Source organism: Pteropus medius, unplaced genomic scaffold (genome assembly GCF_902729225.1).
Source record: "Pteropus medius unplaced genomic scaffold, Ma_sr-lr_union100, whole genome shotgun sequence".
NCBI lineage: Eukaryota > Metazoa > Chordata > Mammalia > Chiroptera > Pteropodidae > Pteropus > Pteropus medius.
The window spans coordinates 13,896,797-13,914,980 of record NW_024344370.1 but is presented as its reverse complement, the minus strand read 5'-3'; the positions used below and the strand labels follow the sequence as shown (position 1 = coordinate 13,914,980).

Below are 18,184 nucleotides of genomic sequence, written 5' to 3'. Positions count from 1 at the left end.
TGTTGGCAGTACTGCAAACTGGTGTAGCCCTGAAAAGCAGTATAGAAATTCCTCAAAAAACTAAAAATAGATGTATCATACAACCCAGCAATTCCACTTCTGGGTATTTATCCAAAGAAAACGAGAACACTAATTCAAAAAGATATATGCACCCCTATGTTCACTGCAGCATTTTTTACATTAGCTAAGATACAGAAGCAATCTAGTTGTCCATCAATAAATGAAAGTATAAAGAAGATGTGATATATATATACCGTGGAATTTTATGCAGCAATAAAAAAGCATGAAATCTTGCCATTGGCGAGAGCATGGATAAATGGATCTAGAGGTTATTATGCAAAGTGAAATAAGTTAGACAGAGAAAGACAAATACTGTATGGTTTCACTTATATAAGAAATCTAAAAACAAAATAAAACAAACAAATAAAATGAAAACAAACTCATCGAAACAGAGACCAAAGGGATGGTTACCAGAGTAAAGGAGTAAGGGGATAGGTGAAAATGGAAAGGGGAATATAGTCAGTAATATTTTGATAAATTTGCACGGTGACAGATAATTACTAGAATTAGTGGGGTGATCACATTGTAAGGTATAAAAATGTCGAATCACTGTATCGTACACCTGAAACTAATATATCTAATATAAGACTGCGTACCAACTATACTTAAATTAAAAAATAAACTGTAAAAAAATGAAATCATCCAAATTTACATGGAACCATAAAAGATCTCAAATAGCCACACCAATCTTGAGAAAGAACAAAGTTGGAGGTATCACCCTACCCGGTATCAAACTATACTACAAGACTATTGTGATCAAAACGGCATGGTACTGGCATAAAAACAGATACATAGATCAATGGAACAGAATAGAGAGACCAGAAATAAATCCACATCTATACATTCATTCATTTAATGTATGACAAAGGAGGCAAGAATATACAATGGGGTAAAGACAGTCTATTCAATAAATGGCATTAGGAAAACTGGACAGATACACGCAAAAAAAATGAAACTGGACCACCTTCTTACACCATATACAAGAATAAACTCAAAATGAATTAAAGACTTAAATGTAAGACTGGAAACCATACAACTTCTAGAAGAAAACATAGGTAGTAAACTATCCGATGTTGCTATTAATAATTTCTTTTCTATGTCCACGGGCAAGGGGAACAAAAAAATAATAATAAACAAATGGGACTACATCAAACTAAAGGGACTACATAGCAAAGGAAACCATCAACAAAGTGAAAAGACAACCTACAGAATGGATAAAGATATTTGCCTATGATACATCTGATAAGGGGTTAATATCCAAAATTTATAAAGATGTAATACAACTCAACAACAACAACAACAACAAAACGATCCAATTAAAAAATGAGCAGAAGACCTGCACAGATATTTCTACAAAGAGGAAATACAGACAGCCAAGAGAAATATGAAAAAATGCTCAAGATAACGAATCAGAGAAATGCAATTAAAACCACTATTAGATATCACCTCACACCTGTAGGAATGGCTATCACCAATAAATCAAAAAACAAGTGATGGCGAAGATGTGGAGAAAAGAGAACCCTCATACACTGTTGGCAGGAATGTGAACTGGTACACCACTATGGAAAACAGTCTGAAGGTTCCTCAAGAAATTAAAAATGGAACTAGCTTTTGATCCCGCAATTGTACTTCTAGGTATTTATCCAAAGAAAATCAAACAATAATTTGTAAAGATCTATGCACCCCTCTGTTCGCAGCAGTACAATTTATAATAGCCAAGATATGAAAACAACCTAAATGCCCATCAACAGATAATTACATAAAGAAGTTATGGTTTGTATATATAATGGAATATTACTCAGCCATTAAAAATGAAATCTTATCATTTGCAACAACATGGATGAACCTAGAGTTTACTGTGCTAAGTGAAATAAGTCAAACAAAGAGGGATAAATATCATATGATTTCACTTACATGTGGAACCTAAGGAACAAACTAAATAAAAACAGACTCATAGATACAGAGGACAATCTGGTCACTATCAGAGGGGAGTGAGGTTGGGGGCTGGAAGAAAAGGGTAAAAGCTGATGAACTACAAATTAGTAGTTAAAAAGTAGTCATGGGGTTGTAGAGAACAGCACAGGGAACTTAGTCAATAGTACTGTAATGGCTACGTGCAGAACCAGATGGGTGATAGAGTAATCGGAGGGATCATTTCATAAACTATTTAAATGTCTAACCAATGTACTATATACCTGAAACTAATAAGAAAAAGAATAATTTTTAAAATAAATAAACAAATAAAAACTTCCTAGTATTTACCCATAACAGCAGGAAAGAGAAATCTTTGATGAGGCACTATATTATGTAAGTCTTTGTGTCAAATTAACTCCTAAGGATGACTCATCAGTTATAAATATGTATTTATAAAGACAGAACCCAAAACAATTGTGACACTGTTCCAAAAAAAGCCATCACCACCTAATCACTGCCATAATTTTAAGCAGGGTGCTTATTGATAGAATGCTTAGTATCCACCAGACACTGTGCTGCAAAGTAGGAACTATTCTTATCTTTATTTTACACATGATAAAATAAAACTAGAGGAGGTTAAGTAGTTTATCTAGTCACAAAGACAATGAGTGAAGCAAATGAGAGATGAATTCTAGGACCTACATCCTAAACTGATACACTGCCTACAGCTTTCATGGACACCAGATTATTTTTTTTTAAACAGTCAAAATTTTAAAAACTTAATGATCCTCAAATATTACCTTCATCTATTTTCCCTGATTAAGCACGTACGAACAATGGCAATGCACTCTATCCTGCACCCCACTCACCCACTTCTACCTGTGTCCTCTTTCTCTCTGTGTTGAAACATTGACTCCAATGTACCCCTGTAAAGGTTAATAAGTGTCCAGATACCAGAGTGATGCTCCATCTCTGCTCACACAGCTGTGCTTACCTAAATAAACTAGCATTCTGTTCAAACTCAGGCAGAAACTCAAGCTGTCCCTCTAAGCTTTCCTATGCTTACCTCAAATCCACTCCAGTCATTCCCTTAATCATTCCTCCTTTTGTCTCTAGTTGTAAAACTGAAACCATGCTAGCATATTTATTTTCTAATTATTTTTAATTATTTATTTCTCTTATATGCCTAATTAAATTATAAATCCTGAGGGTAGGGATTAGGCCTAAAATTCTTCTGTATTACTCATAACACTTAGAATAATCAATCTATTCATAATAAGTGTTCGATGAAAAAGAAATAAATGAAAAACTGAAGCAAAGGTAGATCCCTTAACCAACTCTTCAAAACATAGGCAGTGTTCTTTGATAGGAGAGTAGAAATATACCTATCTTTCTTCTCCCACCTACCAGGCTGCTCCCATAGCCATTGCCTCCCTAGCTTTGCAGTCTGGTAGATCAAAGAAAGGTTTACTACACCTGCCAGGCCACTGAGGTCGATGCTTAACTTGCCATTTATGTCTGGGTTCTTGACAGTATGGTCCTGGGCCCTCTTTTTCATTTACATTCACCCCAAGGTGAGCTCACCTCATCCCATGGTTTAAAGTCTACCTCTATGCTGAGGACTCCCTAGTAAAGATCTCCACCCTGACCTAGGCCTCAGACCCTTAGAGTTAACTGTCTTCTCAGCATCTCTAGTTGGATGTCTCAAGCATGTCTAATTTATCAAGTACAAAAGGAATGCTTGATCTCCCTGGCCATCCCCAAATCTGCGCCTCTTTCTATCTTCCCAATCTCAAGAAATAAAACGATTTCATGTCATCACCTTTGTCACCTCATTTTCCTGAACTCTTTATATAAAGTCCATCAACAAGTCTCTCAATTCCACATCTAAAATAGAGCTCAAGTCTGTTCACTTCCCCAAACTTTCATTACCACCATAACCATTTAATCCACCAGCATCTCTCACCTATGTTATTGATACAACCATCCAACTGGTCCCCCATGTAGACACCTGTAGACACTTTCCAACACTCCAAGCATTCTCCATGTAGCAGCCAGAGGGATTTTTTTTAAAGCTTTTCAATGGTTTCCTAATTGCTCCTCAGCATCCATTTTGCTTGACCAAGAGGCCCGCAGGGACCTCGAACTGACACTAGCCCCTCCATTCAGGTGCAAGCCCTAAAGAGCAACTGCAGAGTCACAAGTAAATGCAAATCCTGATATGACTTTCCTAACAGCCTTTGTGTTCAACAGTCTCCCCTGCCTCCCAGCATGTTTATGCCTTATGTACCCCTTAGATAAGACTCCCATGGGGCTTATCAAAATCCCACTCTTTTCGTTTGAACTGAACAATCTGGCCCTAGCCCAGAAACCCCAAAGCACTTCAACCTAGGACCCTATTAAAAAAATGTGTCCCAAGTCCTGTCTCTCTGTGTGTCTCTTTCTATCTGTCTATCTGTCTTTCTGTACTCTGCCCTGACCTCTCTGTGTGGTCCCTCGAAGCAATGCCATGTACTCCCTCCAGGACCTTTGAGTATTAAACTTCTCTATTTCTATTTCTCTATTGGCTGTTGTTGAATCGTGGCTCACCATCCAGCATCCTGTGCTCCACTTAACAAATATTAATTTAACAAAGTCATAATAGTTACACACCACTAGATCCAATCCACCTCCTATATTCTCTCCCTATATTTCTCCTTTGTTGGCCTTACCACATATACACATTTATATAATTTTGGGGGTATTATTTGTTTATTGGCCATCCTGACCTAGGGTATAAATGAAGTCAAAGGGAATGTCTTATCCTAAATATCTAGAACAGTGCCTGTTATACAACAGGTGCTCATGGATGTTTGTTAAATGAGAAACCTGTCTCTCCAGTCTTTCTGTAATGAAAAAAACTGATGTTCTAGCTTAGATATGCAACTCTACAGTTCAAAGAATTGAACCCTAAAACAGCAGATCAAGAACAAATAAACTGTGGTTTGACCTGGCAACTTTAACACTTGGAAAGAAACAATCGCTTCTGTTTCACCTGCAATGAAGATCAGCACCTCCAAGTTCCTCAGCTGATACCTCTTCTCCAGTTGCTGCTTTAACCTACAGCAAGGAGAAAAGTCAGTGGTGAGATTTGCCCATCTGAGATATATAAATTATTTCCTAACATGCACATCTCCCAACCTGACAATACCTACAACTCTTTCTACCATACGGCTAAAGAACATTTTGTTTTCTAATTCCACCCACCTAGCAAACCTAGATAATATTGTCTCTAGTCTACAGATGAAAAATCTGAACCCAGTATCACTAAGGAACTTGCCCACAGCCCTTGAGCAAGTGATGGAACTTGATTTGAACCCAGGCATTTCTGGCCTGAAAGCCTGCTCTCTTCCAGATGTTAGGCTACCTCTGCATGCTCGTTAAAGCCTTTGTGTCTGTGCACATGCTGTTCCCACTGCCTAGGCTCCCTTCTCCCTCTCACCCACCTGGTGAATCCCTGCTTATCCTTCAAGCCCCACCTGCCCTATGTGGTTTTCCCTGACCCACTCAGGCCTTTTCATCATTAATGGCATTGCATAGTATTAACAGAGCAATGCTTGTTTATCCATAGTCCAAGAGTATTCCACTTACACTTCTAATATGGCACTTGCCAGACTACATTTCAGTAATTTGCATGTGTCTCTGTCGTCTCCTCTACTCTGTGAGTTCCTTGATGGCAGGAACTGTAATTTATTCATCTTTGAACACTCAATAAATGTACTGAAGTAATGACTTTTTTCACCTATGCTGAAAAACGCCAGCAATTATTACGAACTCTTAAAGGTGTACCTTTAAGATAGGAAAAAATATCTAGGATTACTCACATCTAAGATTCAGCAGAATAGAACCAAAAAGAAAAAAACCTCAAGAAATAAATTAAGAATGACTTAATTACAGCCTGAGAAATTCTAACAGGAAAAAGAAAGAGAAATCATTTAGTGCTAAATGCTAACAAGATCCCTTAGGAATTGCTTACTGATTCCTATTTCTTTGAGTTGATTGATTTGTTTCTTTTTCTTCAAACAGGAAAAGCTTTAATTAGAATAATGAACATTAACCTAAAATACAGCATAGAAATGACTTATTATTCACTAGATAGAAAGCTCTGTCGTAAATAAAAAATTATTCCACGGGGAGAAGTAATTAAAATTTTCATCTCCAATTGTTCCATATCTGGAACTAAATTTTTGGGTCTCTTCTTCCCAAAAAAGTTCAGTGTAAAATAGCGATCCAGACAATAACTAATTACAACAGGTGTATGGATATTTAAAGTTGTAAAGAGGAATAAACAACTAATATACTGTATTTATTTTCAGGGATCTGACTAAAAAACTAAGGATTTGTCATAGGTTAATATTTATTGAACACCCACAACATGTTTGATACTGTGACAGGTGCAAAGATGATAAAAGTCAAAGAGAAAATTAAAATAGCTCATCCTACTAAATAACAAGTTCAGAAGATAAACAAAAGATAGAAGAACAAAAAGCTTCTTCAAAACTTGTCTTATCATTATGCATTTTTTCAACCATTTTAAGCTACTGAAAACTATGGCAATTCAATCCCAGATTATGTGTAAAACCTACAAAGCCTTTTCTCAATTTTCAGCAAAACAAGTGTCGAAATTTAGAATTTAGAATTTTTAAGCAGATGAGGCTGCTGCTGCTTCTATATAATTAAAAATGGTTAGAATGGTAAATTTCTTATTGTGTATATTTTTCTTCAATCTATCGAGATTATGTTCTTACCAAGGGGGGTCCTGCCAAGAAAATGGTACCCTGCTTGCGTACAATGATGTTTTCATCAGCCAATGCAGGGATGTAAGCACCTCCTGCCGTACAGGTGCCCATGATCACTGCTATCTGGAATCCAAGCATACAAGAAACCCATGAGGTACAGCTCACACTGTGAAATATACATATTCCTAAGAGCACTTAGGATGTGTTTTCTCCACAGTACTTCTGCAACCAAGGAAATCAACAATCTACCTCTCTGAGACCAGCTGATAATGGCTCCCAATAATCTTTAACTCTTGGTATTCAAGTCCTGTGTAATCTTGACCCCTTGAGTGTGTGGTGGATCTAGTGATGTCCTTTTATCAAATGGCAGGTGTTACTTCTGTGATCAAGTTATAAAAGACTATCTCTTCCATCTTGCTGGCCCTCTCTCTTGCCCTCTTGTCTGCTCACTTTGATGTAGGCAGCTGACACATGGTGAGATGCTCTACGGAGAGGCCCACATTGGAAAGAACTTAGACAGACCACCAGCCAGCAGCTCATAAGGAACTGAGTGAGGCCTGCAAAGCACTGAATCCTGCCAGCAAGCACATGAGTGAGCTAGTGGGTGGATCCTTCCTAGCTGAACCTTGAGATGACTAGGAGAGACCCAGAGCTAGAGGATCCAGCTAGGCTGTGCTCAGACTCATAACCCATAGGAACTGCGAGATAATAAATGCTGTTGTTTTAAACTGCTCAGTTTTGAGGTAATTTGTTCTGCAGCAGTAGAAAACTAACACAGAGATCAAAACCATCTACCTTAAGTGACTACAACCAAAGCATACCTGAAGACTTGAGACAGTCTTTGTTTACAAGTACTTTGTTGTTGCTCTTCAATCTAGCTGTAAACCACTCCTCTATTCCAGAGAGGGGAGACGAGCCATAAACGGGATTCCATACCAACCCGGAGAATGATAAAAAAATCAAGAGAAAGACATAGGTAAACCTTGAAACCACTATGCTGAGAGAAACCAGTCACAAAAGATCACTTATTGCATGATTCCATTTATATAAAATGTCTAGAACAGACAAATCCACAGAGACAGAAAGTGAATTAGTGGTTGGCAGGGGCTGGAGACACTAGAGAGAAATGGAGAATAATTGCTAATGAATAGGCATTTCCTTCAGGGGTGATAAAAATATTCTAAAATTGATTCAACTTTGAATATCCTAAAACCATTAAATTGTACATATTAAATGGGTAATTGTATGTAATGTAAATTACATCTTAAAAGCTGCTGTAACAAAATTTTTTAAAGCAAGAGCTATAGTTACTAAGTACACAAAAATAAAAATTCTCAAATTTTCCATCTAAAAGAAAGGCTCTTCCAGTCACATGTATCTAACAGGAACAAAACTTAACATTGCTAAAGCAAATTCTAATAATAGGAATAAAAATTAAATAAAAGAACACAGATAAATTGCCACTGTCACACAATCTCACCATTTAATTCGAAGCCATTTACTCACTCACAAAACAGAGTGCATGTACACCAAGACGAGGAGCTCTGCCACTGAGTCTGCTGCTGCTACTTACAAAGCACAGGGACCCCAGGGCCACAACAGCACCAACGACTTTCCAGGTCCCAAAGCACTGGTCTGTGGTACAACAAAGATCTTACTCTGGACCACACTGGACGAATAATCTCCCAGAAAGGAGATTCTGCTGCTTTCTCTACTAAAAGGATACAAGATGCTTGACCATAAACTGATCTGACCACACTTGAAGGTGCATGGGAGGCACTGCGCAAGGAGAGGTATCATAGTGACCTCCATCTGCATCAGGACAAGAGAGAACTCCCAAGAACCGTACTGAGAGGCTACAATCCACCCAGTCACAAGGGACGTGGGTCTGCTCTGTGACACAGACAAACCAAGAGATCTCTCTCGTAGGGTGAGGAAGGCCACGGCGATTCAAAAACTTGAATCAAGAGTAAGACAACAGCAAGAAGGCTAAGGATAATGTGTACCTGAGAGGAACAATAGTTGTCACCACTACCACAGAAAGCACAAGCAAAATTTTTGAACAAAAGGAAATGAGATGCTACAAAAGTGAGATAATAGCCTTTAAAAATCTTTAGACAAAATTTCATTATCCTCCATGTCTTGCCTGAACAAACAGAGACTGGTTCTCACGCACCCAAAACAAATTACAAATTGTAGGTCAGTCAGCAGCCTGCCCTATGGAAAGAGTCTCTGAAAGGAAGTCAAGAGGTTTTATATCTAATTCTGAAAAGCTGTGTGACCTCTAGACCTCCATCCTTCCATTGAAAGATGGCAGAAGACTACCAGCAGTTCAAAGGCATATGATGTTAAATGTATTACAACTTGGAGGGGAGAAAAGTTTCAGGTGCTTGATGGAAAAGCCATTAAAAACATGATAATGTTTTTCAAATCTCTAATTTTACATCTTTTTCCATTCAAAGTAATTGTGGAAAGCAAATACTGGCTGTATCACATTTTTTTCTTACTGTACTTGAGGAACCATTAAAAAATAAAAGCCACAAAATACACATGTCAATTATATAGCTGTCCAGAATAAAGAACATTATCAACTATAGTGACTGATCACACTGCTGATTCTAGAATATTCATGCTTATCTGTGTTAACTGGATAGGCTGAAATGTATACAGAAAACAAAAAGTCTGTTTTTGAGAGCCTCAAAGCAGTCAAACAGAGTAACTTGTCTCCCCCAGGCCCTATCTATCTTTATGAACAGGTTGAAATGCATTTTAAAAATAATGATATACAGTGCCTGTCCTAACTAAGCCCCTCAAAACAATTAACAAGATCTAAAGCGAAAAAAATAAATTTCAAAAATAATGAGCTAAGCCAAGGTGGGAAAGAGGGAAAAAGGTAAGGAAAGAGGAAAGGGAGGGACACCTGAGAATAATTTTAAGTACATCTCCAAAAAGGACAAATAATAGGCAGAAGCAAACAAAAAAAAAAGTGAAAGGCTTGAGGAGCTGCAACTAAACATGGCTCACACATAGCCTGACTTTTTTAGTGAAGCATGTAGTAATAGCTTCAGTGCAGATACAGGTTTAGAGTTCATATACTGAAAAGATCATGTACTGAACAGACACTATAGAGACTAGTATGCAATAACAATTAATTTTTTTTTAATTCCAAGAGGTTCGTAAAAATATTGAAAGGTAAATCTCAACCATAAACTTCCTACTGGAGTGAAACAGAAAAAATAAATGCTAAGAGAACTGGCTCAGTTAAAGAAATACTGATGTGAACATGTTTAGGAAACAAAAATAAAATAGGCAAAAGGAAAGTACATTCAGTCAAATGCCCTTTAGACATTTTAGATTTTTTTTATCACAGGCAGGTACTGCTTATTCAAAAATATATGGACACTTTTAATTTTAAGAAGACCTGGTTTTTAAAGCACTTCAACCTCTATGTTCCACAGGAGCAGAAACCATACCTGGTTTTATTCACCAGCATAGAGCCTGACTTATAGTAGATCCTCCATAAAATTTAAAAAAAAAAAAAAAAGTGTTAGTTAATGTTTTATACAGTTTCCACAAAAGCTACATGAACAAAAAGAGCAAAGAATGAGATTGCAAGGTGACAGAAGTTTACGGCAGGTTGAATAGTGGCCCCCCAAAAGAAATGTCCACACCCAAATCCCCAGAACCTAGGAATGTGACTTTATTTGGAAAAAGTCTCAGATGTAGTCAAGGATCTTGAGAGAAGATCATTCTGGATTATCTGGGTGGGGCCTAATTCCAATGACAAGTGTCCTTTTGAGAGAGAGAAGAGAAGACACAGACACACTGAGGAGAAGGCTATGTGAAGACCGAAGGAGAGACTGGAGTCCTAACCACAAGGTAAGGGAGCGCCTAGAGCCACCAGAAGCTGGAAGAAGCAAGGAACAGAATTTTCCTTAGAGCAGTCTGAGGGAGCACAGCCCTGCTACCCCCTTGATTTCAGACTTCTAGCCTCCAGAATTTGAGAGAATATTTCTATTATTTTAAACCACCCAGTTTGTGATAATTTGTTACGGAAGCCCTAGGAAGCTAATGCAAGGTCAGTACAGCTATATAAATTATAATACCAGATTAAATGGGCTAATTTCCCCTATAAAACAAGAGATCACAATAAGAATTTCACATCAGCTAATGGAAGAGCCATCGATGCAAAACTGAGCAAAGTTGAAGTTCTTATTAAGATAAATAAAGCATAGAGATAGGCGAGGTCGCTACAGAACAGTAAAATACATAATAATAACATATTCTATTGATAGAAAATAAAAAATAGATATAATAATCGCAAGTGAAGACTAATTAGAATATTAATAAAAATACTAAAAACTTTAAAAATCCAATAATAAAAGTATTTCAAACATGCAAAAAAGATTAGAGAATAAAAAAAATAAATATCCTTCCATCTAATACCAACTCTTACTAAATCTTGACATTTGGCCAAATTCACTTCAAATTTTTTTTAAGGAATAAAATATTTCAGATATAACTGATGTCTCTCCATACCTCTTACCTGACTCCTTTCTCCTCTCTCCCACCTCAAAGGTAACTACTGCTTTAAAGTTAAGTGTATCATTTACATGTACATGTTTAGATATAAGTGTATTCCTATAATTAACAAAAGAATCTGACTGGAGACAACCTTAAATTACTTTCTGTGGGAAAAAACCTCAATTCTCAATTAACTTTTGTTTTAAGTCACTCAGAGTACCTAATTATCAAAGTCATTTAGCACAAAAGGCAAAACATCTCATTAAATGAGAAATTACCTGTGCAATATTTTTAGAAGACATAATTGCCTGATAATAGAATATTCGGCCAAAGTGGTCTCGATCTGAAAATACATCTTCTTGTCGATGTAAGTTTGCCCCTCCTGAATCAACTGAAAACAAGAGAAATGACAGAAATAAGTACATCTCTATGAACGAAATATGCTACACACAGGAAGGCTTCTATCAATGACAGCATCAGTTCTTAATCACATTCACAAAAAAATTTGCCCTATCTTTTTAATCTATTCTGCAGCATCTTTCTCCAATCCCCCAATACAGCCAAAAGGATTCACTATTTTCCTCAAATCCAATAGGCTTTCCTACCCCTATACAAAAATTTACTTGACATGTGTAGGACATTCTCTCCTTTGAGGACCTGCTAAAGCCCCCAAAACACCGTAAATGTTAACCAGTTCAGCTAAAAAAAAAAGTATCTTTCCCTCTTTTAAGCCAATGCAAATACCCTCTACAGAATTCATGTGACAATTTATCACGTATTACTGCAGATTAGAGTCGTGAATTAGAATGTCAGCTGAGTTCAAAACAGAGTGTGATTACTACAGAGCTGTGTAATTACAGGTGTGTTTCCTAGTCATTCTATGCTTCCGTTCCCTCACCTCTGAAATGAAGATAACAACAGAAGCTATCTCATAGAGTTGTTATTGGGATGACATGAAATGTGTGTAAAGTACTTAGTTCAGCACATACTGTAAGCGCACATATTAATGCTACAATAAGGTAGCTAGTTGTATACCTATCGCTCTTGCCTACAACCAACCATAAGTCTTTTTTTGTCTTATGATATATTATATCTTGTCTCCAGTCAAGACAGGAACAACATAATACTCTTCGCTGCATTCCCTACAGTGTTTGCACAGCACCTGCTAGCAATAGGTCCTTATTTGCTGTATGCTATATGTGCAAAGCAGCTTATACCGTAAGTCACCAGGTAAATTCACTTTCATAGAAAAAAAAATCTCTATATCAGTACCTGTTCAAATATCCACATAAATGAACAATATATGCAATATATGTTGGCATTTTATCAAACTAAACCAGTATTCAGGAAGCAACAATTTTTTACTGCCTTGCTTTTATGTTCTTTTTGAAATATCCTTAGATTTAAATGTATTTTAATTTTAAATATAAATTTGCTTTCATTGAAAATTAAATTTTCTTACGAGACTTATTTGGGTTATCATTCATAAAGTATATGTCTAATGACTGTTTTATACCTGAAACTAACATAATATTATATGTCAATTATAATTGAAAAAAATTTTTTAATTAAAATTAAATTTATTCAAATTATATCTGCTCAAATTATATACATACTCAAGCATTTAACATAGTACCTGGCACTCAATAGATCTATAAACTAATATTAGCTACTAGTTTTTCACAGTTTGAACCCACTGTGGTTAATAGAAAAACAGAACATATAGAAGGAAAAAAAACACACATTTGTAGAGAAAAAATTGGCATACACCAAAATACTGTCAGGAGTTCTATTTCTCGGTGATGTTATTATAGATAGTTCTAGTTTACCTTTTCTCCAAGTTTCCAGCAAAAAACATGCACTTCTTTTGTAATTATGGGAGAAACTAACAATTACAACTACAAATTGATAATGTTATGTATATAGCCTTCCTAACCAGGGGTCCCCAACCCCTGGACTGTGGACTGGTACTGTTCTGTGGCCTGTTAGGAACCAGGCCACAGAGCAGGAGGTGAGCAGTGGTGAGCAAGTGAAGCTTCATCTATATTTGCAGCCGCTCCCCAGCACTAGCATCACAGCCTCAGCTCCACCCCAAATCATCAGGCATTAGATTCTCATAGGAGCACTGGTCCCTGGTGCCAAAAAGGTTGGAGACTGCTGTTTAAACAGTCTTATATTTTACCAGCTAAAAATAGTTTATTTTACAACTCCTGTAACTTGCCCAAGTAGATGCAGGGGAGCCTGTTCTGCAATGCAATTTCTTGTGCTCGTAAATGTTTTTTCACAGTCACTGGGTAGTAGGTGCCTCCTTTGACAGTTGCATCATTGGCAATAATCATGCATTCTATTCTGAAAGGCAGAAAATTCATGAGAAGAGAATATGAGAGATTTCTTTAAAGTTAAAGGCCAATTATTTCGCATTCCAAGACATTCTAATGCTACCTTCAACTTCTAGTACATATCACCAGTAATAGTCATTAGTAGACATTCATATGATATAAAAGCAAGCTTTAATCATAGTTCACATATTTATTTAATATAAAATGATCACTTTTAACAAGATTACAAACTTGTACTTGATTTTTAAAGTCATCAATCCTATATTAGCAGTTAAAAATTAGTAACTTAAGCCACATTTCATAATAACTATTTGAATGAAAGGGTTCCAACAAGATAATAATAATAACAATTTTAAAATCCAAGTCTCAAGGGTGAGAAAATCCCTCTTAATAAACCTTCAAGTTTCCTTTATGGAAAATAATTTGCAAAAATGAAAGCTGACCCATCAAGAGTATTTATTTTTCATGTTTTCAGAAGTTCAACATTATTGCCATATGCTTTTCTACAAAACAAAAAGAATTTTAAAATACAACATTTATCTTGCTTAATGTAACAACAGATGCAAACTTTAAAATAGTATATTGAAAACAAATACTATAATGAGTCATCGTGGTGCCCTATCTCACCAAAATCAATTTGTTGGGTACCTCAGCCCACAAGTAACACACAAAGAGCAGGGTGGTGAATGCAGAAAGTCGGTTAGGGAAACTGCTCAACACTGCCAAGAAATCTGAAGATCAGAGGTTCATTTGAAACTTGAGAGAACAATAGTGTGTTCTTTACAAAAGTTAATTTTCTTTATATTTATGATTTTTCTGTTTTCTCACTTTACATTCTCTAGAATTCTAAAAAGTAACTCATTGAATCCCTACTGAAAATAAAGTAGAGAACAGGACATGAGCACACAGCCTCAGGTAGTGCTGTGCTTATCATTCTAGGGTATGTGGCCAGCAGTGCTCACCACAACATAACAGGGCTCCTCTCCTTTGAGCATCAATTTTATTCACTAGGTCTGTGGATGAAAAAAAAAAAAAGGAGTTTAAGGGACAGTAACCTCACAGGGTGATCTGATCATAAATTTCTAACTGGCCAGGTCATGGTGGGTAGTCACACCCCAGGCATATAACTTTTTTAGTAAAAGGATTATCTTTGCCTTAAGCAAGCCCTGTCCACAGTTTCTATGCATCTAGGTTAACACACCTTTGAAATAAGTGAAACCACCCTCAAGAGCGCACATAATCTTGTCAACTATCCTGTAACCCAATCCTCACCTTGTTTTCTCCCATCTCCATGTAATCTTCCTTAGCTCCTTAATTTCAAATGCATAAAAGCTGCTGCAAAATTATTATTCTGCAGAGCATTTGATATCTTGCTCTCCAGCATGTATCCTCAGTTTGGCTCAACTCTTACAAAAACTCTCTTCAGGTTTGGGAATTTCTTACGTGGACAGGTAACATAAAGTCTTTTTCCACAAGTGGAATGAAAATGTTTAACGACTTTAACATTAAACAAACTAGACTTCAAAGGGATTTTAGGCTCCAAGCAGATGGCTGGGCCATAACCCGATACCTCCAGAGTGTGTTCACACTTCCCTGCCCTGGTTGAACTGCACAGGAAAAGCTTAAGAAACTCTGGTAATGGACAGAGGCCAGGCTGTGGAGTCAGACAAAGCCAGGCTGAAATTCTGGCTCTGCCACTTGCTAGATATATGACCTTGGAAAAGAGACACAGCCACTTTTACTCATCTATTAAAAGGTCACAAACATGTTACAGAATGAGAAATAAAATCAGTCCACAAAACAATGTACTGTATCTCTGTTTGCCTACCCAGTATTTCTTATGTTGGCAAACAGAACTAAACTTTCTTTCAGAAACTGGCTCTTCTCTATTTTTAATCCACATGGTTCAAGTGGGACTAACCCTAAAGCACACCTTCAAAGGTGGGCACAGAACCAGGCCTTTCTACTCAAGAGTCTATGCTGTGACGCAGCAATGGGCTCGGGCCTCAGGTCTATCCCCTTAGAAGTAATTCTACCACTGCGGCTGCTAAACTTAAACAAGAGAAACCAGGAATGCCTGCAGCCAGCTCTGCAACAATATGAATGGTGATAGCTGACTTCCTGAAGGCACAGAGCTCAGGGAGATGGTAGAGAAACACCATAAAACAGCATCTGAATCAAATGCAACTGTATCTGGCTCAGAGTTCAACTGACTGAGGTCCAAGCTGAGCTTTGCCAGTGGCTTGATCTTGGGTCAGCGAAACAGGTTTCCTTAGTTGCAGAATGGTTATAACAATAACACCTATTCTCACAGGGCAGTGGTGAGGATTAAGACAACTAATCAGTAGAAAGTGTTTACCACAGTGCCTGACATGGTAACTTCACAGAAAACATGAGATCATACATAAATATATACAAATACATTTAACATCTAGCAATCTAGATTCCTTAAGTCCACAGTGGTTCTTAAATGTTAGCATTTGTGAACACTTATTTCAAGGCCCCACCCCCAGAACTGTATGTAGTACCTCTTGGGAAGACCTGATAATCTACATTTCTAACAAGTTCTCAGGTGATGCTGATGCTACTTGGAGACCACACATGAAGAGCTACTCCTCTAAGACAGTGGTTTTCACTCTAGATGTGAAGAGATCACCTGCGAAGCTTGGAAAATGACACAAGCAAAGCCCACACCTGAAGGTCTAAATCAAAACCCCGAGATCTTTGCAAGGGTTTTTTCCCTTCAATTTTTGTCTCTAAAGCTCCACAGATGAATCTAATACATGTCTGCATAGGAAGCCTCAGTCCTAAATAATATCAATAGCATAAAACTTGCATGCTAACAAGCAAAGCAGTGAGTGCTGGATGCCTGTGCCTTGTCAATCTTTTCCCTGACCCACAATGTGGAATGTAAGGAGATTACTCACCCTGATACTCTCCCAATGCCTGTAATAATGCCACCTGCAGGGACCTCCTCATTGTCATACAACTGGTAACCTGCAAACTGGGATAATTCCAGAAACGGAGACCTGAAGGGAAAAAAGGATGTTTCTTGAATTAATGTCATTTAAAAATATATATATATATTTTTTTTAATAATTACACATGGAAAAAGAAAAGATTTTTTTTCTTTAATGAGCCAGTGTTTCAAATATGCATGTTGTATATAAAATCTATAAAAAGAATACCTAAAACAAAATCTAGTGTGAATACTTTCAGGATTTATAAGGTATAGACATTCAATAGAAAACTAGGTACTTATTTTAAAAGGTCTTGTACAAACATGTTTATTAATATAGAAAAAGAATAGCACCTAAAACTTACCATGTGCCAGGCTCTCTTCTTGGACTTTTGGAAACCTAACTCATTTACTCCTAAAAACTACCTTCTGCGGTGGATCCTATTATGATCCCTATTGACTGATGAGGAAATTAAAACACAGAGATTATTAAGTCATTTGTCTAAGGTCACACAGCTAGTAAGTGACAGAGCTGGATTATAATAAGCAATCTGGGACCACTGTATTATTCTAACTCTTACTTACACATACAAATATAAACCGTCTAGAAGGATATATGGTAGGTGTTAGCAGTGTTTGTTTCTCGGTTGGGTGTGTGTGTGGATGTCATAAAAAATACTTTTGGAATCTTCATTTCCTTCTCTCTACCTCCCTCGCCCCCCAAATCCAATCCTTCAGGAAATCCTGTTGGCTTAGCTCTGTCTTGACAACACATCCAGAACCTGACATTCTCTTCACCTCCACTACTAGTAGTGTAGTCCAAGTCACCATCATGTCTCTCTTGAATCACTGCGATAGCCCTCCAACTGGTCTCGGTGCTCCCACCCTTGCTGCCCGCAGTCTACTCACAACACATAAGCCAGAATAACTCTTTTCAAACATAAGTCAGTTAGATCGAGTAGTCTCCTGTTCAAAACCCCACAAAAGTTCCCCATTTCTCTCACAGTAAGAGCCAAAACTCTTATACTGGCCTACAAGATCTTGTGGAATTTGATCCCATTTCCTACTACTCTCTCCTTCATACCCTCTACCCCAACCACATTGGTCTCCTGGCTCCCTGAGCCTATCAGCATATCCAGCACATTCCCACCTCAGGGCCCTTGCACTTGTCATTTCCTCTGCCTGAAACACTTTTTCCCCACATATTTATAGGACTTTCTCTAAATATATCACCTTCTCGACAAGGCCTACCCTAACCACCTTATTTTAAACTGCAACTTGACCCTCATCTTCTGCTCCCTTACTCTAGTCTACCTTTTCTTCTTCCCATTTCCCAGCTTCTAACATACTATATAATTTACAACATTTATCATTTATTTTCAATCTCCTCCTGCTACAATGTAAACTCCAGTTGGAAAAGGATCTTTGTCTATTTTGCTGACTGATGTTATCACTAGCCCCTAGAACAGTGCATGACATATAGTAGCCTCTCGATAAACATTTGGTGTTGAATCTTACCATAAGAACCAGAAGTTAAAATCACTGATTTACAAAACTGTCTAAAAACAAACAAACAAAAAACTAGCTAAGAAAGTGCCATGGAATAGAGA

At 37.2% G+C, this 18,184-nt stretch overlaps 1 protein-coding gene across 2 annotated transcripts in view; it reads right to left on the bottom strand.

The window, feature by feature from the left end:
* Positions 1 to 18,184, bottom strand: part of MCCC2 (methylcrotonyl-CoA carboxylase subunit 2) — a 50,570-nt gene that overhangs the window by 23,603 nt on the left and 8,783 nt on the right. For both annotated transcript variants that reach the window (XR_005654360.1, XM_039870168.1), the window contains exons 4-8: positions 16,543 to 16,644; positions 13,498 to 13,625; positions 11,555 to 11,667; positions 6,762 to 6,875; positions 5,009 to 5,073 (exon numbers count right to left, since the gene is read on the bottom strand). Coding sequence is in view for 1 of the 2 variants with exons in the window: in XM_039870168.1 (XP_039726102.1) it covers positions 5,009 to 5,073; positions 6,762 to 6,875; positions 11,555 to 11,667; positions 13,498 to 13,625; positions 16,543 to 16,644 (522 nt within the window). In the remaining variant the exon portion in view is untranslated. The remainder of the gene's footprint in view (positions 1 to 5,008; positions 5,074 to 6,761; positions 6,876 to 11,554; positions 11,668 to 13,497; positions 13,626 to 16,542; positions 16,645 to 18,184) is intronic.